This window comes from Myxine glutinosa, chromosome 2 (assembly GCF_964187855.1).
Source record: "Myxine glutinosa chromosome 2, kmMyxGlut1.1, whole genome shotgun sequence".
Taxonomy (NCBI): domain Eukaryota; kingdom Metazoa; phylum Chordata; class Myxini; order Myxiniformes; family Myxinidae; genus Myxine; species Myxine glutinosa.
This window is the reverse complement of record NC_136262.1, coordinates 224,205,004-224,230,446: the sequence shown is the minus strand read 5'-3', so window position 1 is coordinate 224,230,446 and position 25,443 is coordinate 224,205,004. Positions and strand designations below refer to the sequence as shown.

The 25,443-nt window shown below is 42.1% G+C and overlaps 1 protein-coding gene across 1 annotated transcript in view; it reads right to left on the bottom strand.

Annotated features, from left to right (window-relative positions):
• Positions 1-792: 792 nt before the first annotated feature.
• Positions 793-25,443, bottom strand: part of KCMF1 (potassium channel modulatory factor 1) — an 84,295-nt gene continuing 59,644 nt past the window's right edge. Inside the window, exons 6-7 of the mRNA XM_068106171.2 lie at positions 14,154-14,502; positions 793-2,369 (exon numbers count right to left, since the gene is read on the bottom strand). Of these exons, the coding sequence (XP_067962272.1) occupies positions 2,081-2,369; positions 14,154-14,502 (638 nt within the window). The 3' untranslated portion in view covers positions 793-2,080. The remainder of the gene's footprint in view (positions 2,370-14,153; positions 14,503-25,443) is intronic.

Sequence of the window (25,443 nt, the reverse complement as noted above, 5' to 3'; positions counted from 1 at the left end):
TTCATTCAAAAAGAACCCGGGCAACGCCAGGTGCTTTCGGCTAGTGTTATATATTATACTATTTTTAAGTCAGTGTCGGCTATTTAATACAAATATTTAGATATTTTGAAAGTAATTATTGACATTTATATATTGACCGTAGAATTTCAACCATTTACATGAATTTCTTTTGTTTTTATTGATTCACCAATGCAAATAGGTAATTGATTTCCTTTTGTCTGTATAATGTATTTGTTACTATGTGAAATTATTTATATTGTGAACTTGACATTATTAGTCCTTGGACTATAGTCTTGTACATTTTTTAAAATATTTTTTTATTCTAATAAAACCGAACTGATCGATTGATTGGCCTTCCAAGTGGAAATGAGCAGTCGAACCACGAAGGAAATATTTAAGATGTAAAAGTTTGGAAAGAAAGATATTAAAATAAATAAATAATAAATAATTAAATAATCGGGCAACCAAGCTGTTCAGGCATGTAGTAAAAATGATATCAAGGGCAGCCAAAAACCTCTCGGGATCCTTATTGCTATGATGTACGTTCAACATGATTCGTGGAATATTTGAACAGTTAAACTAATTTCTGATGGTATTGCTCTGTAGCTGTTCGGTTTCTTATTGTAAAGATTAGGCCTTGTTGCATATTTGATTGGCCATCGAGCCCACAATACAAGTCGAATGACAGGAGTCAGCTTGTATGCCATTTGGGTGTAGCAGGGTCTGATTGTCTACGATTGCCGCAATGCGTAGCCCCATCAAATAATTAAGCTTTTCATTTTCCAAAAATGATTACTTTTCAACATTTATTGCATCTGCCACAGCATGTAAATATTCAGCATGTTATTTTCTTCAAATTTACAACCTTTTTTAAAAAATGGAAAAAATGTTGCCGTTGGAAGGTGGAGGGTAGGGAAGTGGTTGGTGGAGGAGGGGTGTGGGAATAGGGAAGGGTAGGTAGGGAAAATGAGGGGGGGAGGGGAAATGGGAGAAAGGGGAGAAAGGGGAGAAAAAAAAGCTTCCATCGGATAAAACCCAACTTGACCAAAAAACAATTGTTATTTTCAGGCCTCAATCTTCATAGTTGTCCGATAGCGTTTTTCTCTTTTCCTCCAGAAACATAAACGCATGAAAACTCCCATGCAGATGTTAAGGTAAACCATTCAAGCATGTTTTATTCATTAGCATTCATACACACAGCAGCGGAATAGGCATAGTTTTCCAGAAATCAGTTTGGTTTTTTTTTTTTTGTTGTTGTTTTTTTTTTTTTCAAACAATGAAAACTGTTTAGTCTTTGCTGTGTACTGCCAAACATAGCCACTTGTGTTCACAGAAAATTAAAAGACAATTCCTTCCATTACAGCTATTTACATGTTATACGTGCCGCTCATAATAAAATTAAAAAATGAAAAAAGGAGATGTACTGGATCGATGAAAACGATACTCAAATGCAGCCGGGTTTCCGGGGTGGTCTTAGCAATGGGGGGTGAGCGAGGCAGGACCGTATCGGATCAGATGTTGGTTCACTAGTAGCTAACAATGCATCAGAATTATATAGTTTGTTTGTTTTTCTTTGGTTTTGCAAATCAAACGAGTTGTGTTCCTAACAAATTTTGGTTTCCAAACTTGTTAGTAAAACGTTTTTAAACACAAAGCTTTAAAATCATGCAAATCGTATCATTTGGATGTCGGAATGAATCTTGCAGGCCAATCAAAATTTTCATCTGTCCCCACACAAGTAAAAGACAAAATGAAGCCAGGATTTGGTTATGCAGAAGTTAAGTTGCGAGAAAAATAAATTAACAAGAATAAATTCAATTACACCACCAATCCTTTTCCTGATGAGTAATTATTTTACAAAAAAGAAAAAAAAGTGCTTTGCGAAGAGATGGGGAGGAAATTTTTTTTCTTTTTTTTTTTAGAAAAGGTTTCCAAAACAGCAGAGTGAATGGCACACAAAGGAGCTTTGTTAACATACTAGTGAACCTTGTTTAAGAGATCAGAGATGAACTCTACCATTGTGTGTCATTGACACATACAGCAGGGCAGCAGGCAACCACAGCCCAGGGAGTGGCCGCTATCAAAGAGGAGGACGGGGTTGTGCATTCTGCACCGGGCACTCGCTTAGGGTCAGCTCGTCCAAGGCTACCACGATTGGCGGCGGTGGAAGCGTCCCTGCCAACTCGTCGGACAGGGTTATGCCGGAAGCGAGCAGCGTGTGCAGAGTTCCACCCCTATCGGCCGCTTCCCTCTCATCCGCCCCAGCAAGCAAAGAAGCCAGCAGCAGCTCCTGAGTGAACAGGCTGTGGTCTGCACGTTCACAGTCCAGAGCGTGCAACTCCACATCACTGAGTTGCCTTTCATTTAGTCTATGGTTGGAAAAGGTGGGGGATTCATGGGAGGAAAACAAAAATGGTTTAAGTCCATTAAATAAATGAAACTTTAAAATTTCAACAAACACATTGATTGCACTTTGAGATGTCACAGCTCTTGAAAATCACTCGTGAGCAGGAAACCGCCACACTTAAAGCCAAACAACCCATAACCCTTTTGCACTGAACATGTATCCATATTACAGAGCAGCAAAATGGCAAATGTGACCATAATCCCAAAATGCTCTCATAATGAACTCCCCCACCCCTCCACAAAAATATAAAAAAGAACAAGCAAACAAAGCAAAAATAATGCAAAGAATTGCATCATTGACGGCAAAATCTAGGAGACTATTCACAATGGTACACTGATAATGTTGGTTGGAGCGGATTAAGCCTGAATAATCTAGTCGTATTTTAGCAGATAAAGATTTGGCAGCAAAAAAAAAAAACCAAAAAAAAAAAACGAGCTGCATCGTCCCGCAATGGTTATATGCCCTCGTTCACTGTCCTAAAAATAAACAAGTTTGATTTAAATCCCTTCAGCTGTTTTCAAGCATCATATTTTCACCTGCCATGACACAGGTTTCACATCGATCGGTGAAGCAGTTTCAGAGAAGGGATTTTTTTTAAATATCGGCTTTCAAGCTAATATGGCTGCCACACCACGTGACATATGACATTTAAAATGCACACTCTGCATATGTATGGGTAGGGGATCATGTTTGCGAAGTTTCGTGTTGATCGGATAAGGTTAGTTTTTCTATCCAAGATGGCTGCCAAACCACATGACATACGACATCATCATTTTCAAACTATATGCAACAATGGTGTTAGATATTTGTAAAATTTCACATCGATAGGGTAAGCGGTTTCAGAGATAGTTATTTAATATTTTCCTTCAATCCAATATGGCTGCCACACCATGTGACCAATGTTTTCATGAACATCTTTTAATTGCCATGCCTAGTCAATGACACAAGTTAAGTTTTGAGTCAATCAATTTGGTGGTTTGGGAGAAGATGTTTTTTTCTTTCGATTTTAGGTTAAATCCAATATGGCTGCCAGACCATGTGACCTATGATGTAATAAATTTAATATTTCAATACAAATGGGTCATAGATCATGTGCATGCAACTTTAGATTTTTAGCATAAGGAATTAGATTAAACCATTTTTGGCTGGTATACCACTTCACCTATGTTGTCATCATTATCATGCTTTTGTTCCCCATTGGAAGTACTTGACAATGTGCCGAGTTTCAAATTTTTGTATTCAGCTGTTTCTGAGAAATATTTTTTTAAATTATTTGTGTTTCATTCAGGATTGCTGCCATACCAAGTGACCTATGATGTCACAATTATCATAAAACATTCTGCATGGGTGTCACTCCGACCCTGAAAGTTTCATCTCAATTGGACATGTGGTTGCCGAGAAAAAGGAGGTTTAGCCCACACGGACGGACGGATGGACAACCCGAAAACATAATGCCTCCGGCCACCTTTGTGGGGCGGAGGCATAAAAAACGAAAAGAAAAAAAACTTTGGGAACTCAAAACAAGTGTGAGCTTTTATCACCTGAATCGGTGGAGTGTGAATAGGGATGTTAATATCGCATGCTGCCTCCATTGATCGATCCCCACAAAATGTAAGTTACATGTATTGGCCTTTCAACCCATCAAAATCGAGTTAAGGTTAAGTCAAAGTTCAAAATCATAGCAGAGTAAATATATTTGATAAAATAGGACAAAATGAGAAAGCAAACCACCCAGCAACAGCAAGCAAATGTATACATAAGGGCAGGTGTAAATAGGAAGATGGAGGGGCGGGAAGGAGGGGGGCAGGAGATGAGAGCAGAACAGCGAGGGGTGGGTGGGAGGGAAAGAGGGGAAGCGGGGAGGGGAGTGGGGACGGGACAACAGAAGGACCAGCAGATGGGGAGGGGACAGCAAGAGGACTGAAGGATGGGAAGGGGACAGAAGGAGGACCGGGGGTTGGGGAGGGGACGAGAAGGAGGGCCGGGGGATGGAGAGGTCACAGCAGGAGTGTGGGAGGAGAGAGTAGGAGGAGCGTCAGAGGAGGGAGTAGGAGGAGCATGGGAGGAGGGAGCAGGAGGAGCATAGGAGGGAGCAGGAGAACCGTGGGGGGATGGAGTAGGAGCATGGGAGTAGGAGGAGCATGGGAGTAGGAGGAGCATGGGAGGAGGAAGCAGGAGCATGGGAGGAGGAAGCAGGAGCATGGGAGGAGGAAGCAGGAGCATGGGAGGAGGGAGCAGGAGAAGCGTCGGGGGAGGGAGCAGGAGAACTGTGGGGGGATGGAGTAGGAGCATGGGAGGAGGAAGCAGGAGCATGGGAGGAGGGAGCAGGAGCATGGGAGGAGGGAGCAGGAGCATGGGAGGAAGGAGCAGAAGGAGCATAGGAGGAGGGAGCAGGAGAAGCGTGGGGGGAGGGAGCAGGAAGAGCATGGGAGTACGGATTTACAATAACATTTAGACCCTCTTCTGAAACAATTATTTAAGTCTTACCCAAAGTATCAATCTATAAAAAGGGATTTTTTTCCCCCAAATGTACTATTACAACACACCCTGAGTGTGTCGAATGCTTCTCTGCATTACCATAACCATTCTACATGCTGACATTAACAAGTGTTAGAAAGAATTGAAAAAGTTTCTTGCTATATTTCATATATATTTTTCTTCTGCAAAATCATGAATTTAACAAAGATTTGGGTGTGTTCTTTACTCAAGCTTTTTACCACTGCTAAATATTTAATACTAGTTGTTCCCCACCCCTCCGACAAGGTCGGAGACGGGGGACATAAAATTACTCCGTCCGACCGACCGATCATCCGCCCATGTACTTTTGTGTGCAAGATATTTTAAAAACTGCTGAACATTTCATCTTTCACAGCACAGACTAGCAAATACCACTGGTTGCTTCAGGAATACCAAGAGATGGGGGAAGAGAGTAAAAAGGGTGGGAGAGATTGGGTGAGGGAGAGAGAGGAGGGGGAGGCGAAAAAGAGAGGAGGGGGAAAGGAGAAAGAGAGGAGGGAGGCAGAGGGAGGATGGGGGCAGAGGACAACTGACTGAAATACAACACAAAGACTGGAATATCGCAGGAGAGCAGAATGCAGTCGTTGCTGATGTGTTTGTTTCTGGTCTTGTTTCTTGCTATTAAGAACTTTCAGTTGCTCTGGATTTTTTTTTTTACTTGGATTCTTTCTTCTTTTTCTACTTCAATCTTTCTTATTTATCTTCCAGTCCTTCTCTCTTTCTTCTTTTTGCATCTTCCTTTCCTTCTTTTGTTATATTTTTTCATTGTTGTTCCATCTTCCTTTTTGTTGTCTTCCTATTTTCATTGTTCTTCTGTCTTCCTTCTTCTATCTTTGTCTTCCTCTCTTCTCCTTCCTCTTTCTGCCTTATTCTTCAGCACTGTTTCTTCTTCTTCTGCACTGAGGATTTCACATTACATTTCTGTATCAGTGTTTGACTTTTTAAATCCTTGTAGAATGTAGAGCTGCAGGAAAGACAGCGTTGCACATTTTTCCATGTGGTGCCAAGATTCTCTCCAAACCCCAACTCTCTGTCATCCCATCCTCCTGCTCCGAAAAGTGAACGGGTATTCTTACATGGATCCATACATATTTAATAACGTGTCACCACAATCGCCGAGTTAGAAGATGCATTACTTGGAACCTTCTTATCATTACTCGTCAATAAACGGCTATCTCGGTATGCTGGTGTATTTTGTGACATTGACAGAGAATAAAGCGTTTTTAACCACGTTTGGGAAAAATAAACAATGAAAATAAAACCCGCTTTCAACTCCTACCAATCCGCGTTTTGTCGCCTCTAACTTATCACATGTGGTGTCGAAATCTGCCCCCTGATGGACATATTCATCAATATGGCCGAAATAACTCGTGGTATAGATGTTTATCCTCGTCGCCATGTAATATATCTGGGGTGTGTTGAGTTAGAAAGTTTCTTGGAGAGTGCTCGCCAAGTAGCTTAAGCACAAGCAAGCACTCCATTTGAAATCGTTGACAAGGAACTGCAGGCTTGGCATGCGCTAGCGAGCTGCTCGGCAATTGAACAGACCCCTGGACATCTCGACACCATACAGTCAGTATACATACAAAATGGCGGCAAAAGGACTTTTTTTTTTTTTTAATTAAAGACTTCAAATATTAATCATGACTATTTTCGTTGTAATGAAAACATACCTTGTTCAGTTGTCGTTTTAGTTTTTTTTAATGTGCATAAGCTCAGAGGTGATGTTGAGTGCACGAAAGTGGATGTGTACATTTCATATAACTTTAAAGTGTGCGTATACATTTCAAAGTGTATGTGTGTATAACTTATTTAAAGTGTGCGTTTCCATAATAACTTCAAAAATAAGTTTAAAAAAATAAAATCTCAGAAATTTCCCCCGCCTCCTGACTAATTAATTATGTACGCAGGCATTTCACTTCCAAACCGATTTTCATCGCCTCCAATGTTTATTTACTTCACATATAATGTGAATTGCATGTCCATCAGTTTGTTTATAAATATTGTGTACTTGCACACGACTCAGCCTCGAAAAGTCAAGTGAAAACCAAAAGTTCTTTTTTTTATTAAAGACTTTACTCTTTTCTTTCATCTGCATTATGAGAATGTACCTTCAAGGTGTGTATATTAGACCGCTGCCACAATCGCTGTGATAAAAACATGCATTACCTGGTTTCTTCGGCATGAGTTGCAATCAAAATGTACCTATATTCCCTCAAAACGATACTGTCATTTAATGATAAAAGAAACGTTGTTCAGTCTTAAAATGCACACCAGAGACCCGTGCAGCCTGTTCAAAGTCGAGGCGTTTTTTCGGCAGGCCGAAACAAAATGGCAGCTTCGGCGAGGCGAAAATGGGCTGACCAAGATGGCGCGCTGCCATCGTAGTAATTCTTTTTTCTTTTTTCTTAATGATGAGCTCTTCGTTAATTATCATCTTCACTAGCGGGGTCACCCGTGGGAATCCCACGGGCATGGATGTGTGTGACATTTCGACATATTGAGTTAGATGCTGCACCTGCACATTCAGTTATATAAAATGGTTACTGGCAATTGATCACATCCACAAATGATGTAATCCACACAATTTATGTACTTTACATAACGTTAATAGGAATAAAGCCCGTGTAGATGGGAAACACAGTTTGTTTAAAATAAATCACAAATATCAGAAGAAAGTTTTTAAAATTTAGAACTATTCTCACTCAGAGTTAAACATCACCGTAATATTATGCGGTTGCTTCAACGTTTTCGGTGAATTATATGTCATTCCCATCTACACGGGCATGTATTCCTATTAACGTTATGTAAAGTACATAAATTGTGTGGATTACATCATTTGTGGATGTGATCAATTGCCAGTATATCTAACTGAATGTGCAGGCGCAGCATCTAACTCAATATGTCGAAATGTCACACACATCCATGCCCGTGGGATTCCCACCAGTGGGAATCCCACGGGCATGGATGTGTGTGACGAATTTTAAATATATGTCGACTGTTATTTTAGGCGGTGTATTTTCGTTTATCATCATGGCGCGATTTTTAAAAATATATCTCTGCATTTTCCTCTCCAATACCTCCTCACACTTTACACACACACCGGCCCATGTTTACATATACACACACACACACACACACACACACACACACACACACACACACACGTACATCGACACACACACACACACACACACACACACACACACACACACACACACACACACACACACACACACACACACACACACACACACACACATACACATACAACAACAACATGCATTTTAAGGCCATTTTCCCTGCTAGAGCGGGGGTTATCCTACATACACATACACACACATATATATACACACACACACACACACACACATATGCACGCGCACACACGCACATACGCGCACACACACACACACACACACGTACACATGTCCCACATGTATATATCCCACATTCCACATGTATAGTATATAGATGTTTAAAGTGTACGTGCCCTTCCCCCCTTCCCCGCCCGGCAACGCTGGGTACTTCTGCTGGTAACTAATAAAATAAAAACGAAGAAATATCTCTCGGTTTCATGAAACTCGGTGGAATTGGATGAAATTCGCTCGGTGAATTCACTCAGTGTATTCGGTTCGGCTCGGTTCACTCGGTTTAAAGAAAAAGCGATAATGTCGACATGTTGCTGTCTGTGTCATGTTGGGCGGTGTATGATACTTGTTGGCTGTTGGGCGGTGATATGGTGTATTTTTAAAAACATATCTCTGCATTTTCCCGCGTTGCTGACACCGAGTCGTTCTTCATCGACTGTGTCATTCATTTTGGAAATGGAAGTTTCCACGCAACGCATGAATTGTCACGAGTCAAGAGGAAGTGTCTCGTCATCATCAAATGACAAATATATTACATTGTGAAAATTAAAGATTTCAAATAAACCTATTTAAAGTGTATGCGCAAATAACTAATAAATAAAGAAACGAAGAAATATCTCTCGGTAATTTCCTGAACCATATTTTACTTCCGGCTAATAATGTTGAATGAAATAAAAACGAAGAAATATATGTCGTTTTGTGACGACTGTCATCAAAAGTAAACGGTGAATTCATTCGGTTCGGCTCGGTTCACTCGGTTTGAAGAAAAAGCGATAATGTCGACATTTTGCCGTCTGTCATGTTGGGCGGTGTATGATACATGTTGGGCGGTGTATGATACATATTGGGCGGTTGTTGGCGGTTGGGCGGTGGGCGGTGATATGGTGTATTTTTTAAAATATATCTCTGCATTTTCCCGCGTTGCTGACACCGAGTCCAAAACCATCGATAAAAATGAAATCATATGGCGAGTTAGATTGGAGATAAAGGCGTGAGAGAGACTCAATGGCCTTGAAGTTACAGGTGTTTGAGAATTCATTTCGTTCTATAAACGGCAACTTTCATCGGATTTTCTTCCCGTTTTTTTTCAACCGAGTCTAAAACTATGTTAGCGACTGTGAAAAATGAAATGATATATCGAATTTGATTTGAAATAAAACTGGGAGAGAGAGCAAGACACCACGGGCCTACAAAACAGGCCTCAAAGCTATGCGAGTTAATAAAATGGTGGATATTTGTTTATATGAAGCGAAGGCTCTCCCAGAATGGGTGGAGCTATGGGTGGAGCTACTCTGCAAACCGAGTAAGCCACACCCCGGACAGACGCCCAACAGACAGACAGACAGACAGAATCATCTACGGCTATTATAATATAGATAATAATAATAGACTGGATCAATTTCCAGCAAATGTGATTGCATGAGGCATTTTTGAGGAAAAGCAAACAAATAGGTTTTTCTTAAAGGGAATTTTGTGCTGAATATGAATATCTTGTTTGTGTTTCCCAAAATTGCTTAATTAGGTCATTAATTAAGGTCAAAGGTCAATAAGTGCAAAATTAAAGTTTTCACAGAAATTGTTTTATTTTTTATATTCAATACAGTGGTAAAAAAGATTTTCCAATATCTATCATATTAAGCCATACATTGCATGTCAAAGATTTGAATTTAATGGAAAATGTGAAAGAAAATTTCACTTCTATGGAGAATATCTCCGTAACGGTTGACCTTTCTACGGAGTGCCATGTCAGTCGATTTCCCTTTGATGTTTCATGTCAAAATGCACCAGTGAAAAGAGTATATGGCATAGCATCATTGTCTAGATTCATGGGAATGAGACTTTGTTTGTTTTGCGAAATTTGCAGAATTAGCCACCAATTAGGGCCAAGGGTTAATTAGTACAAAATGCGAATTTTTATGAAATTTTCGTAAGGTCCTATTTGACGTCCCCTAGATGAATTTACAAGAATTTTCTACATATCATTCAAATTAAACGTCATATTATGTGCCAAATATTCAAATTAAATGAAAAATATGATAGGAATTCTTGATTCTATCGCCAATATCTCAATAACGGTTCAATTGCCAATATCTCAATAACAGTTCAATTTTGGTCGCATGGATTTCTCTTTTCCAACGTAGGCCACCAAAACGGATTTTGGTTTCCTCTCTATATATGACAACAATATATCTAACAATATATTAGAAAGGAATATGTCACCTTTTTTATATTTCTATATTTTATATTTATATTTCACCCCCTTAAACCAACACTGATGAAGTGTCAAATAACCGTATTGTGGCAATATCCTAGCATTGGCGTTATTTAGTCTTGTTTTTGCATGTTACAGTCTCCGAGTCACTGCATTTGCATGCGTCCGTACACTTCAAATCCCATTTCTTGCACGAACACCTATCACTGGTGCAACCCTTGGTACAGCCACACTGTACAATGTCCTTGCATGCTTTTGGGATAGGGGGTAAAGATGTGAGCACCGGTGAGAGAAGACCATCAGCCAGCTTCCATCCAGCAGAGTCCATTGGGGAAGGAATTACTGGGTTTGGATTGCACGCTTCTCTCCATATGAAGCTCTGGTAATTTACACGCTGTATATGGTGATGTGCAGCATCACTGGATGGTGGCATTGATTCTGGTGCCTGACATTTACTGAACAGCTTTACTGAACAGCGAACATATCACATGTTCTTGTGATTTCACATCTCACGAGATGATACATCATCACATTACTGAACATTTACTGAACTCACAGTTCAGTTCCCACAATTCCCACAACTCCCACAACTCACAGTTCAGAACTCACAGTTACTGTTCCCTCACTCACTCACATTTACTGAACAGCTTTACTGAACAGCGAACATATCACATGTTCTTGTGATATCACATCACTTGTGATATCACTCACAGTTCAGTTCCCACAGTTCCCACAACTCACAGTTACTGTTCCCTCACTCACTCACATTTACTGAACAGCTTTACTGAACAGCAAACATATCACATGTTCTTGTGATATCACATCTCACGAGATGATATATCATCACATCTCATGTGATATCACATGATATCACTTGTGATATCACATCTCTCGAACATATCACATCTCACGAACACATCACGTGAACATATCACCTGTCCCTATCGCATGTACCACAATTCTTACCATGAACAGCGAACTTCTCACATTTTCCATTAAATTCAAATCTTTGACATACGATATATGGCTTAATACGATAGATACTCGATAAACATTTTCGCCACTGTATTGAATATTAAAAATAAAATAATTTCTGTGAAAACTTGAATTTTGCACTTATTGACTTTTGACCTTAATTAATGACCTAATTAAGCAATTTTGGGAAACACAAACAAGATATTCATATTCAGCACGAAAATCCCTTTCAGAAAAACCTATTTGTTTGCTTTTCCTCAAAAATGCCTCATGCAGCTTAAATAAGCACATTTTTGAATTTCTTGCCTAGACTATAGGGGTGTTTAAATTACTAGGGCATGCCCGTACTATATATAAGCTAGGACGTGCCCGTACGTGGGTGCCCGTTCCTTGCCAAAAAAAAAAAAAAAAAAAAATTTGTGTAGGGGTGTGTGTGTGTAAACATCCTAGGGTGTGCCCGTACGTGGGTGCAAAAAAACATGCGTGCAAACAACAACAACAAAAAAAAAACTTTGAAACCACGTGGCAGTAACGACCACAGAACCCCCCCCTCTATTTACATGAATGGTTTGGTCCATTCGCAACGACCACAGAACCCCCCCCTCTATTTACATGAAATGGTTTGGTCCAAAGCGAACGGCTTGCGGTGTTTGGTAAAGAAATCGCCATAGCTCGGTAACTACTTGTCCGATTAATTTCAAACCTTGAAAAGGCACATCCTCGGGTCCCCAGCAATATACCTGGCAAGTTTCAAGTATATCGGACCGGTAGTTGTCGAGAAACAGCGGTCACAGACAAACATACACACATACACACATACAAACACACATACACACATACACACAGAGATTAATGGAATTATAGATAGATACCCAGTTTTCCGCGTTTTCATTCATGCACTCCCTTGGAGTTCCCTTAGTATGCAAACAAAGTGTTGGGCCACTGGGATCCACGGTTTTGGAGATATAGTCCTGATAACGCCTTTTAAGGTTTGATAGATTTAATTGACTGCCTGTAATCATCAGCGTCTGACATATACCTTGCTGGAAAAAAAAAAACACACACACCACACACACACCACACCACACCCACACCACACCCCACACACACACACACACACACACACACACACACACACACACACACACACACACACACACACACACACACACACACACACACACACACACACACACACACACACACACACACACACGTAGGAAGCGAGTGGTAAATAAGACCTGAAATCGAAAAATCGAAACTCAGCAAATGTGTGGGCTACGATCTTGCGTAAGTTTCAAAACAATCAGCTGGATGATAAGAGTGTAGCAAAAATTAGACATCACGCCCCATTTTATAATATTGTTGCGGATATGGCATTTGGCCTCCATATCCGCTTGTAAATATTCCCCTATTTCCCCAATACTCCCCAACTATCCCCAATCCCCCATTCCCTAGTCCCATTGCCTGTAAATAACACTCTGTAGAACCGACCTTCCCCTTTTTCCCCCATTAAATGTCGTGCCCAGGTCCACCGCATCTCACGTAGACAACTTTCGGACATCTTGCTAGTTATTCTTAGTCTATGTCAGTTAAGGACTCGTTTCCATTAATTCTGACTCTTCGTTGCACCAGAATGTGATCGTATGGCACCAGTAGTGAGTTTAGGACCTCCCCATACCTCCTCCCATCTTCCCCATGAAACAACAACAACAACAACTACAACAACGGCGTGCGGGGAGTGTGCGTCCTCACACCGGCTTGGTTAGCCGCCATTGACCATGCGCTCCGACGGGGTTACCACGAAGGGGCTCACTGTCAGCTCCTCGTCAAGGGCGGAGCCCGGTAACCCCCCCGCACCCAATAAGAAGGGCGGACCGATTCCATCTGGGGCGGAGCTAACTAGCCGAGGGCGTGTCACTCCCCGCCGGATATACGCAGCGACTGACCGGACGTGACGTCAGATGCGCCCCCAGCTTGAAAGGACAAGTCGCGACCTCCGAGCGCTGAGCGACCTCCCCGCATCTACTGGACCGGACCGGGTCGATTCTGTCCCTGAGCCAAGGTGCACCTTGAGCCATCGACTACCCGCTTTCCTTGCCATCAATTCCCGTGTGAGTCAGTTTTGTCCTGTTTATCTGTCGTCTGTCGGGGCTATTATAAGACCGTAATTAAGTGCCTATCTTACTATGCTGTACCTCTCATCCCTGTAATCTAAACGTTCCGAACTAATATAACCTCCTCCGGAGGTCTTGAGAACTGAACCCTTGGTGTCGTGTCATTTTAACCCAGCCGTTGTGTCCTTTTCCTCAATTGATTTAGCGTAGCGCGACTCGGCCAACGTTCGAGTATAATCGGGTAACTTGTGCGAACACGGCGGCCATTCCGCTCGGCCCACAATAACATCAAAGTCGTGTCCGTAACAATATCATCTCTTCGAGAATCGAGATGAGATGACATAAAAATGGGACCACATTTTTCTGATAAGCCACAAGTTCTCTTAAATAAGAAATATATTTGTCTCGTCATTTTACTTTAATCCGACAAGTCAGAACAATTGGAGTAGTTCTGCAGCAAATTCTCAACAACACAACTCACGAACAATTCACCCCCTCTTCCCCACAAAAGAAAATGCCGATTTCCAAATAGTAAGAAAATTCGGCAAACTCACCTGTCGAGAAGAAAAGGCGAGTTTGTGGATGAGTGCTGTCCCCCATCACCATGGATATTGTTGTGTACAGTTGATGGTGTTTGCTGTCCAGGGGCAAACCCAGCAGCATTCATGCCACTGCCATTGTTATTATGACGAGCTCCTGTCCCGCTTGGCCGACCTGACTCGATAGGATGCTGCTGCTGCTGTTGCTGCCGAGCCGCTTGCGCTTGTTGCCTCTCGAGCTGCAGTTGCATGTGAATCTGCTGAAGCTGAGAGGCCATGGAGCCTGCCTGATTGAGGGTTGAGGCGGGTCCAGCACCACCACTACCAGCCACACGCCGCACGCCCGACAACTGAGACAGCAGCTCTGCAGGCCACGCAAAACGCCTCAGTCGTCACTTCCAAACAATGCCACAATGCTCCATGTACCATCGGCACAACAATAAAAAAAACCAACAACAGCATGAGCCATACTTGCTCATATCATAAATTGTAGATAGCTGCACACATAGTAGTCATTGCTTAGTCCCCAGGTAACTAACTTTAGAAAATGTCAGAAAGCAATAATCCACAATTTAAGCCAGTTGCTTCATCTTTTACGAAAAATAATTGGGCACAAATATTTACTAATGGCTGCTCTCTACTGAGCAATATATAAGGAAAACGAGGCAAAGAAAAAAAAAAAATCCAATATTACAGCTAACTAGAGCAATGTAACTGGGTTGCGAATATGCCTCCGCATAGTCCCTGCTCTTGTTCACTATCTTTAAAATAAACAAGTTTGATTTATATCCTTTCAGCTGTTTTGAAGTACAGTATCACATTTTTACCAGACAGGACAGGTTTCACATCGATCGGTGAAGTGTTTTCGGGGATTTAAAAAAAAAAATCGGCTTTCAAAACCACGTGACATATGACATCAAAAAATGTACACTCTGCATATGTATCGGTAGGGGGGTCACGTTTGTGAAGCTTCGTGTTGATCGGATAAGGTTTGTTTTTCTATCCAATATGGCTGCCAAACCACATGACCGACAACGTCATCATTTTCAAACTATATGCAGCAATGGTGTTAGATGACATTTGTAAAATTTCGCAACAATAGGGTACCCAGTTTCAGAGATATAATTATGTTGGGGAAAATGCCAGGAGCATAGAAAAGGCCCTTTTGTATGGTATGTGCCATGTGGCAAACTAACTATAGAAAAGAAGGGACATTCTTGGGAAAAAATGTCAGGGGCATAGAAAGGCCCCTTTATATGGTACGTGCCATGTGGCAAACTATAGAAAAAAAAGGGACATTCCATAGATTGTAGAAAATGTCAAACAATAGAAAATAAGTGACATTCAAAAAAATCTTGTGTGCATGCTGGAATACCCTTGTGTTCTTAGGAGGAACCAAGTAATGCTCAAGAATGTTCAAATAAAAGGGTGCCCTACTGACACAACATGACCAAAAATATGCGGACACCCCTTCTAATTAGTGGATTCGGCGATTTCAGCCACGCCTATTGCTGACAGATATACATCATCAAGCACACAGCCATGCAATCTCCAGAGATAAACATTGGCAGCAGAATGGGCCGTACTGAAGAGCTCAGTGACTTTAAACATTGCACCGTCATAGGATGCCACCCTTCCAACAAGTCCGTTCATCAAATTTCTGCCCTGCTAGAGCTGCCCCGGCCAACTATAAGTGCTGTTGTTGTGAAGTGGAAACGTCTAGGAGCACCAACAGCTCAGCCACCAAGTGGTATGCCACACAAGCTCACAGAATGGGACCGCCGAGTGTTGAAGCACGTAGCACGTAAAAATACTCTGTCCTCAGTTGCAACACTCACTACCAAGTTCGAACCTGCCTCTGGAAGCAACGTCAGCGCAACAACTGCTTGTCGGGAGCTTCATGAAATGCGCAATGCCAAGCGTCAGCTGGAGTAGTGTAAAGCTCGCCGCCATTGGACTCTGGAGCAGTGGAAACGCGTTCTCTGGAGTGATGAATCACGCTTCACCATCTGGCATTCTGACGGATGAATCTGGGTTTGGCGGATGCCATTAGAACGCTACCTGCCCGAATCCATCGTGCCAACTGCAAAGTTTGGTGTAGGAGGAATAATGGTCTGGGGCTCTTTTTCATGGTTCCGGATAGGCCACTTAGCTCCAGTGAAGGGAAATCTTAACGCTACAGCATACAGTGACATTCTAGACGATTGTGTGCTTCCAATTTTGTGGCAACAGTTTGGAAAGGCCCTTTCCCATTTCAGCATGACAATGCACCCATGCACAAAGCGAGGTCCATACAGAAATGGTTTGTTGAGATCGGTGTGGAAGAACTTGACTGGCCTGCACAGAGCCCTGACCTCAACCCCACCGAACACCTTTGAGATGAATTGGAACGCAGACTGCGAGCCAGGCCTAATCGCCCAGCATCAGTGCCCGGCCTCACTAATGCTCTTGTGGCTGAATGGAACCAAATCCCCATAGCAATGTTCCAACATCTAGTGGAAAGCCTTTCCAGAAGAGTGGAGGCTGTTATAGCAGCAAAGGGGGAAGCAACTCAATATTAATGCCCATGATTTTGGAATGAGATGTGCGATGTTTGGGTGTCCACATACTTTCGGTCATGTAGTGTATATCAGTTTAAATACATTTACTTCTTCATGCAGTTGTATGAATCAAATTGGCACCCCTTTATATTAACATTTCTAGAGCATTACTTGGTTCCTCCAAAGACCACAAGGGTAGTCCAGCATACTCTAGATATTTTTTGAATGTCTCTTATTACCTCCACCACCAAAAGGTGGATGGAGGTTATGTTTTCACCCTTGTCTGTCTGTTTGTCTGTCCGTTTGTGAATTAAAAATTTCCCAAAAAGTTGTGGACGGTTTCGGACGAACTTTGGCAGAGATGTAGCATATGTGACAAGGACGAAATAATTCGGCTACCGATTCGGATCCGGATACTGGAATTTTAAAGTAATTCTTCACCATTGGGAGATCGGGCCAAAAATGATACATAGTAGGACATCTCAAAAAGCTGTGAACTTATTTGGACGAAACTTCGTGGACCAGTTGGGTGTCTGACAAGGACGATTAGATTCTCGTGAAGATCTGAATATGGAATCGGATATGAGAATTATTTAATTGCAAGTGATTCTTCACCATTGGGAGATAGGGCCAAAACCGATATATAGCAGGATATCTCAAAAAGTTATGGACGAATTTAGACGAAACTTGGTGGAGAGGTTGTGTGTGTGACAAGGACGAATCGATTCGATTTTGGTGAAGATCCGGATCCAGCTAGTATAATTTTTAAAGTGATTCTTCGCCATTGAGTGATATGGACAACCAGGCGGAGGTATGCTCTCCACTGAGTGCCATTCCAGTTTTCTATTGTTTTTGCATTTTCTACAAGCTATAGAATGTCCCTTCTTTTCTCTAGTTTGCCAGGCACATACCATACAAAGGGGCCTTTTCTATGCCCCTGGCATTTTCCCCAATAATGCCCTTCTTTTCAATAGCCTCCACTCTTCTGGGAAGGCTTTCCACTAGATGTTGGAACATTGCTACGGGGATTTGCTTCCATTCAGCCACAAGAGCATTAGCGAGGGCGGGCACTGATGCTGGGCGATTAGGCCTGGCTCGCAGTCGGCGTTGCAATTCATCTCAAAGGTGTTTGATGGGGTTGAGGTCAGGGCTCTGTGCAGTCCAGTCAAGTTCTTCCACACGGATCCTGACAAACCATTTCTGTATGGACCTCACTTTGTGCATGGGGGCATTGTCGTGCTGAAACAAGTAAGGGCCTCCCCAAACTGTTGCCACGAAGTTGGAAGCACACAATCGTCTAGAACAGGGGTTCTTAACCTTTTTCCCTGTCAAGACCCCAAACGGATTGCCCACGATGTCCCCATACCCCCTTCACCAGACTGTTGACTGACCAAGGGGCACCGAAGGAGCGCATAGCAAGGGGGGACTGGGGACATGTCCCCTTAGAATTTTTCTGATTTCTAGGTGCTCTGTGGTGCATTCTGAGGGGTGTTTTTACTTTAATTGCCTATTTTTGGGGATGAAAATTGGTAACATATTACCCAGAAAATGGGCCAAGTTCGGGGATCCACGCCCGATTACAATTTATTCTTATTATTTATTACGAGTCCCATACCCCCAGATTTTGGTCCCCATACCCCCAAGGGGTATGGATCTGCCAGGTTAAGAACCCCAGGTCTAGAATGTCATTGTATGCTGCAGCGTTAAGATTTCCCTGAAGTGAAACTTAGGGGCCTAGCCCGAACCATGAAAAACAGCCCCAGAACATTATTCCTCCTCCACCAAACTTTACAGTTGACACTATGCATTCGGGTAGGTAGCGCCAAACCCAGATTCGTCCGTCAGACTGGCAGATGGTGAAGCGTGATTCATCACTCCAGAGAACGCGTTTCAACTGCTCCAGAGTCCAATGGCGGTGAGCTTTACACCACTCCAGCCAACGCTTGGCATTGCGCATGGTGATCTTAGGCTTGTGTGCGGCTTTTCTATGGGGGGGCCTTTTTCTTATATAAAGGGGCCTTTTTTCTATTCCCCTGGCATTTTCCCAAGAATATATTTAATTTTAAAGCAAAAACTAAGGCACTTTGGTGGAATTTGTATTGAAAGCCATTAATTAGATGTATTGGCCGATGTATATTCCAGGTTTCAGCCAGTTTCAATGTATAGCCTTTGAGATATGAGCACCAACACATTTTGGGCGGACGGACGGAAGGACGGACTGACAGACAGACTAGTTTCACTCCAGCCGACGCTTGGCGTGAACCAACGTGAATTTGAAGGTTTTCTAAATAAAACTCAAGAATGCAGAAACGGATGTTGCTGAAATTTGGAACATATTACCTCGATATATAAAGTATTTACTTCTGAAATTTGCAGCCGATTTCATCCAGTAAAAGCCAAGAAACGAATTTTCAGTCCCCATGTTAAAGTTGCATACAGAGAAACGATCCCATATAAAGGGAGGGGAGCTTTGCTCCTCCCTTGATTTAATATTTTCCTTCAATCCAATATGGCTGCTACAACATGTAGCCAATGACGTTTTTGTGAACAACTTTTAATCGCCATGCCTAGTCAATGACATGTAAAGTTTTGAGTCGATTGATTTGGCTTGGGAGAAGGTGTTTTTTTAAAGGTTTTAGGTTAAATACAACATGGCTGCCAAACCATGTTACCTATGATATACTGATATTGCCATGATACTGCCAAACCATGTCATAAATTTTATCAATACAAATGGGTCACAGATCATGTGCATACAATTTCAGATTTTTAGGGTAAGGCATTCAATTAAAACATTCATGGCTGGTATACCACTTCACTGATGATGTCATCATCATCATGCTTTTGTCTCCCATTGAGAGTACTTGACAATGTGCCAACTTAAAAAAATTTCCAATCAGCGGTTTCCGAGAAGTATTAAAAAAAATTAGTTTAATCCAAGATGGCTGCCATACCACGTGACCTGTGACATCACAATCAACACAAAAACATTCTGCATGGGTGTCACTCCTACCCTGAAAGTTTTATCTCAATTTGACATGTGGTTGCTGAGAAAAATGAGGTTAAGCTCGTACGGATGGACGGACGGATGTACATACGACCCAAAAACATAATGCCTCCAGCCACCTTCGGGGGAGGAAGCATAAAAAGTTGTCAATTAGAAGTTTGTATTTTAAGGAAAATAGTACAACCTTTCACTACGGGAGCAGCAGGAAGGGTCAATCCTCTCTGGGGTATAAAGATTAAAGTAGATCTGGGGTTGGGCCTCAAGAAAATCAGGGGTGTGTTCATTTACCAAGTTTCTTATAGAGAGCTCGCCAAGTGGCTTAAGTATTCGAGCAAGCAATCCATTCAAAACCGTTGATAAGGAACGGCTGGCTTGGCAAGCGCTAGCTAGCTGCTTGGTAACTGAACACACCTCGGGTTTCCTCCCTTTCAGTTTCGTGTTAAACAGCAGCAGTGACTATTTCAAAAGGTAATCATATGTGTGTGGTTTATAATATATTTTTGTTTTTTACTTCTGGTAGGGGTGCTCCCACGAAAATGGCATGATAAGTTATTTATACACGTAAACGCGGCGTTTGTTCAAGGAGGACAAACTCCTTGGGGAGGGAGGATATTATTAGTATTCGTATTGTTTTGTAATAGGATTGATATTAATTATACTATTATATCTAGAGCTGAGCCTGGTGTTGGCTTAGTGGTTAGGGTGCCGGCATGGGATCCTAGGTTTGAATCCCGGTCGATCGCTGAATTAACGCCAGGGGGGATGACTCAGCCTGTCATCCTTCTGAAGTCGGCAAATCGAGTTCCCTGTGTGTCACAAAAAGGCAACCAACAATGTTGGCGGCAGGAAAGACATCCGGACATAAAACATTGCTTCAAAAAGGGGACCATGGTGCCCGATAAAGGCCAACCCCTGCTCTGCAGGGAAAAATAGCCTCTAAAGGTGGTCTGTCTCTCTGTCTCTCTGTCTCTGTCTCTGTCTCCTAGTGTTGTTGTTACTTTTGTGATTAGAAGTGGCTTTGAAAAAAACTCAACCATACAGCTATCTTGACACGGATATACACCACAACGCGCAACTCCCTTGGCAGGGAAATCCCTCTTGGGGTGGGGCAGAGGGGGGAAATGGGGGAGGGGGGGAATGGAGGCGGGAGGGGGGAATGGAGGCGGGAGGGGGGAATGGAGGGGGGGAGGGGGAATGGGGAATGGAGGGGGAGGGGGGAATGGAGGGGGGAAGGGGGAATGGAGGGGGGAGGGGTAATAGGCGGGGGGGGAGGGGGGAAAAGGGGGGAGGGGGAAAATGGGGAGGGGGGGAAGGGGAGAGGGGGAAAAGGGGGGGGGAAGGGCAGGGAGGAGGAAGATAAATCGCTACAACCTCCATTGTATGGCTCTTAGTCTCCCTGTCAAGTTTGGTTACGATTTGATAAGCAACGACTGAATGTATCACGGTCAAGAATCGTCAGCCAGACATCAAACTGCATATTTTAGTATGATGACGATTATTATATTCCTAGTGTGGTGAGGAGGGAGGGAGGGGGAGAGGATAGGGGAATTTGAAGACACCCCCCCCCCCCCTCCTCTCTAAAATTTAAATTCTCAATTATAGGCACTTTATTTGATTCAAGAAAACAGATAAAATGCATAGAACTCACTGTTACTATAACAACAGGAAATGAATAACAAGATGGTATTCATAGAATACTTACCCTGCGCAGTCAACTTGTTGTGAGCCAACTCTTCTGTTTTTGAACGTTTCTTTTTTTTTTGATCCAATATGGCTGCCAGACCACGTGAGCGATGACATCATAAATTTATATTCTCTAATATAATTGTTGCATAGATCACGCCCAATACATTTCAAACTAATCAGACTAAGCGTTGTCCCTGGCGAATTATGACGTCATAATTATGGCACCAATGACGTCATCGTTAACAACACCTATTTCCCATATGGAGTTCTTTACAATGAGCCATGTTTCAATTTTTCCATGCAGCGGTTTTGGAGATAGAGGTGCAACATTTTTCGGTTTTTCCAAGATGGTGCCTGTACATGACCTATGACATCATGATTATAATTAAAATATTCTACCTGAGGAGTGGCTCATATGGTGAAAATTTCCTGCCCATCAGACCAACAGTTGCTGAGAAAATAAAATTCATACTGATCAAATCAAGCGTTGTACTTGTCGAATTACGTCATAATTAACGTACTGATGACATCATTAACCTATCTTATTCCCCAAGGGGAGTACTTGACAATGAGCCATGTTTCAATTTTTTCCATTTGGTGGTTTCGGAGATATAGAGGTGCAACTTTTTTCGATTTTTCCAAGATGGCGTCCGTACCACGTGACCTATGACGTTATAATCATTAAAAAATTATACAGGAGCCGCACATATTCTGAAAATGTAGTGTCCATCGGACTAACAGTTGCAGAGGATTTTTTGTTTTATTCATACTGATCAGATCAAGCATTGTACTTGTCGAATTATGACGTCATAATGAAGGCACCGGTGACATCACCATCAACATATCTTATTCCCCATGGTGAGTACTTGACAATGAGCCACGTTTCAATTTTGTCCATCGAGCGGTTTGGGAGATATAGAGGTGTAACGTTTTTCCAAGATAGAGTCCATACCATGTGACCTATGACATCATAATTATGAAAAAAATTATACAGGCAGAGGCGCTTCTATGGTAAAATTGCATGTCATTCGGAACAACGGTTGCCGAGAAAATGAATTTTTAAAATGCAGACACGTACGGCACACAGCACGTAACTGAATGCTTAACCCCGCTTTTCGCTTCACGAGCGCACGGTAATGAATCTCACTCAGCCATCATATCATTTCTAAGCCCCACTCTTACCCCACCCCCAATCTGAATTTTACCATTCACCTGTGTGTGATCAACAATCACTGACATTCTACCAATGGATTCTTAACCTTGTTATCACTTGTAATTTGTGTGTTTTTTTAAACAGCCCTTTTTCCACAGTGGAAAACAATCCCTAAAATATGCTTCATCAAATAGGCTTTGGAAGGCACACAATGACAAATGTGCTGCAAACACTTTCATCTCAGGATTCAAATTTTTTTATTTAAATAAAAAGACAGAATACGCGTCCGATGACATGTTAATGATCACCTGTCATCTAATGGACATGACATGTATGATGGTAGTCTTTTAGGATGGTGATTAAACAGGATCCAGAATGTGTTTGCATAAACCAAACTAGAACGGCACTCAGTAAACAGCATAACTCCGCCTGGTTGGCCATATCACTCAATGGTGAAGAATCACTTAAAAAATTCTACTATCTGGATCCGGATCCGGATCTTCACCGAAATTGAATCGAATCTTCCTCGTTACATACACAACCGGTCCACCCAGTTTCGTCCAAATCCGTCCACAACTTTTTGAGATATCTTGCTATGTATTGTTTTTGTCCACATCTCCCAATGGTGAAGTAAAAAAATTTTTAGTAGCCGGATCCGAATCCAGATCTTCACCAAAATCTAATCATTTCGTCCTTGTGACATACGCTACATCTCTGCTAAATTTCGCCCAAATCCGTCCACAACTTATTGAGTAGTTTTGTTCACAAACAAACGGACAAACAGACAGGGGTGAAAACATAACCTCCATCCACCTTTGGTGGTGGAGGTAATAAAGGCAATCTCCACAATATTTGGCCTCTGTTAAAACAAAAATAATTTTCCAGCATAATCCTATGCGTTCCTTGCAGATTTCACTTTGCAATAACCTCATTTAATGAAATAATTTGGTTTGCAACCAAGCAAAATCCACTACTGGAAGCAACCAGATTCGGCAAGGGGGATGGGGGGGGGGGGGGGGGGGAGTTGATGTTTGAGTGAGAGAGGGATGAGAGGGATGTTGTGTAATTGAATTTCGAAATGTGTTGAAATATTCCCATAATTGCATTGCAGATATGTAGAATGGAATGATTAGTCTCCCTTTTTGTCGCATATCTCAATAGTGACAAATCTGACAATCTAACTGGCCAAATCATGTTTTGAAGAGTAATTCGGTGTTCCTTGCTATCTAAACAATTAAAAATAGCGTTTAGGGGCAATAAGATAGGGATTTTAGGGCAGATGGGATGGCCGAGAGGTACGCACACTCATCTTTAAGCTGTTTAGCCTGGGTTTGAATCACGACCCAGCTATAAACTGTCATCTCGGTGTTTCAGAGCAGGGTTATTCATCAATGTGTGCGCTGTTCATCCGATGGACGTTAAACTGGACATCCCATCCACTATTAAAATATGGATGTTAAATATCTCATTATGTCCTTCGTGAAGAATAGGCGAGCGATTGTCAAACGTCAGGCGTGGCCAGCTGGTTCGTGAAAGACTTGTGCCAGCTTTCCCCACAATAACTTGAGGATAATCGTGACTGTTGAAGAAGCAGCAGAAGAGGAGGAGGAGGAGGAGGAGGCGGAGGAGGAGGAGGAGGAGGAGGAGGAGGAGGAGGAGGAGGAGGAGGAGGAGTAAGAAGAAAAAAACATTAGTAATAAGAAGAAGATAAATGCCAGGTTTTAAATGGAATTGCAAAATGTCACGATAGTCATCTTTCGATATCTGTTCTCTCTATCTATACAGATCAGATACTATTTGATCCAAAATAACTCCAAACTATTATACCATTGATTATAACTGATTATTGGAGAAATTAATAAAAAGTAATGTGCTATTTGAACCAATATACTCCATATCCTAATATCTCCAAATTTGTGTTTCCTTCCTGAAATGTAGCAAAGCTGTGGTTAAAGTTTGCAAACCCCTTACCACAAAATAAAAAAGAAAGCTTAATGTAGTCCACAAAGTGAAGCAGTCAAGGCATCTGAACCACGCATCAAACAAAAGATCGTATCTACTAGCATCACTACATTAACGACCACAATTATTCCTATCTCCCCGTGGGGTCATTTGGGTAACGTTTTTGGCCCAAGCCATTCATGAACCGGCTGGCCAGGCATGTTTGACTGAAGGTGCCGGGAATCTGGAATTCCCGTCACCTGCAGTGAACCTCAATGGTGATGGTCTATAGCTCGGCAGAGAATCGAACTTGGCCTCGACAGCTCAAAAGCGAGTGGGCATACCTCAAAGCTATCCTGCCAGCACTGGATTGGAGATCGTAAGAACACTCTCAAATAGCACTTCAGCAAGAAAGCAGCTATGATGACCAAGTTACTCTTCAGCATACCGACACCAAGCACAGGCCCAAATATACCAATGCAATGAAAAGGAATAAGGTCAAAGTATTCCGACCTCAATCGGACGGAGATGTAGTTGGAGATAGTTGTGAGTGCTATGTAGTCCAAGAACATGCAGCAATTAAAACAAACTGTCTGCAGAAGGGTGGCCTAAAAATGCCAAGGAAATGATGCTGAAAAATCGTAGAAATGGACATGGAGGTTCTGCATGCATGGGGAAGTTACACAGCATTCCAAGATATTTTGTCCTGAATGAAAACAGACAACTGGTTTATTAAAGTTGATTACTTTAATATCGATAAACCCTGTTTTGATTTTTAATCTATTGTAGTTGCTTTATAAATGTTCTTTTTCTGTGTCAACTTGATTATTTGCTTCCAATGTCCAAGTTATTTTTTTGCTTTTTGGAAGCAAGGTGCAAACCTGTCTCCAACACTACATGTGTCATCCCTCGCAACCCTTGACCTGAGCATATCTCCAAGCTATAATTTCAGCTCATCAATCTGTTCAAACCCATGAG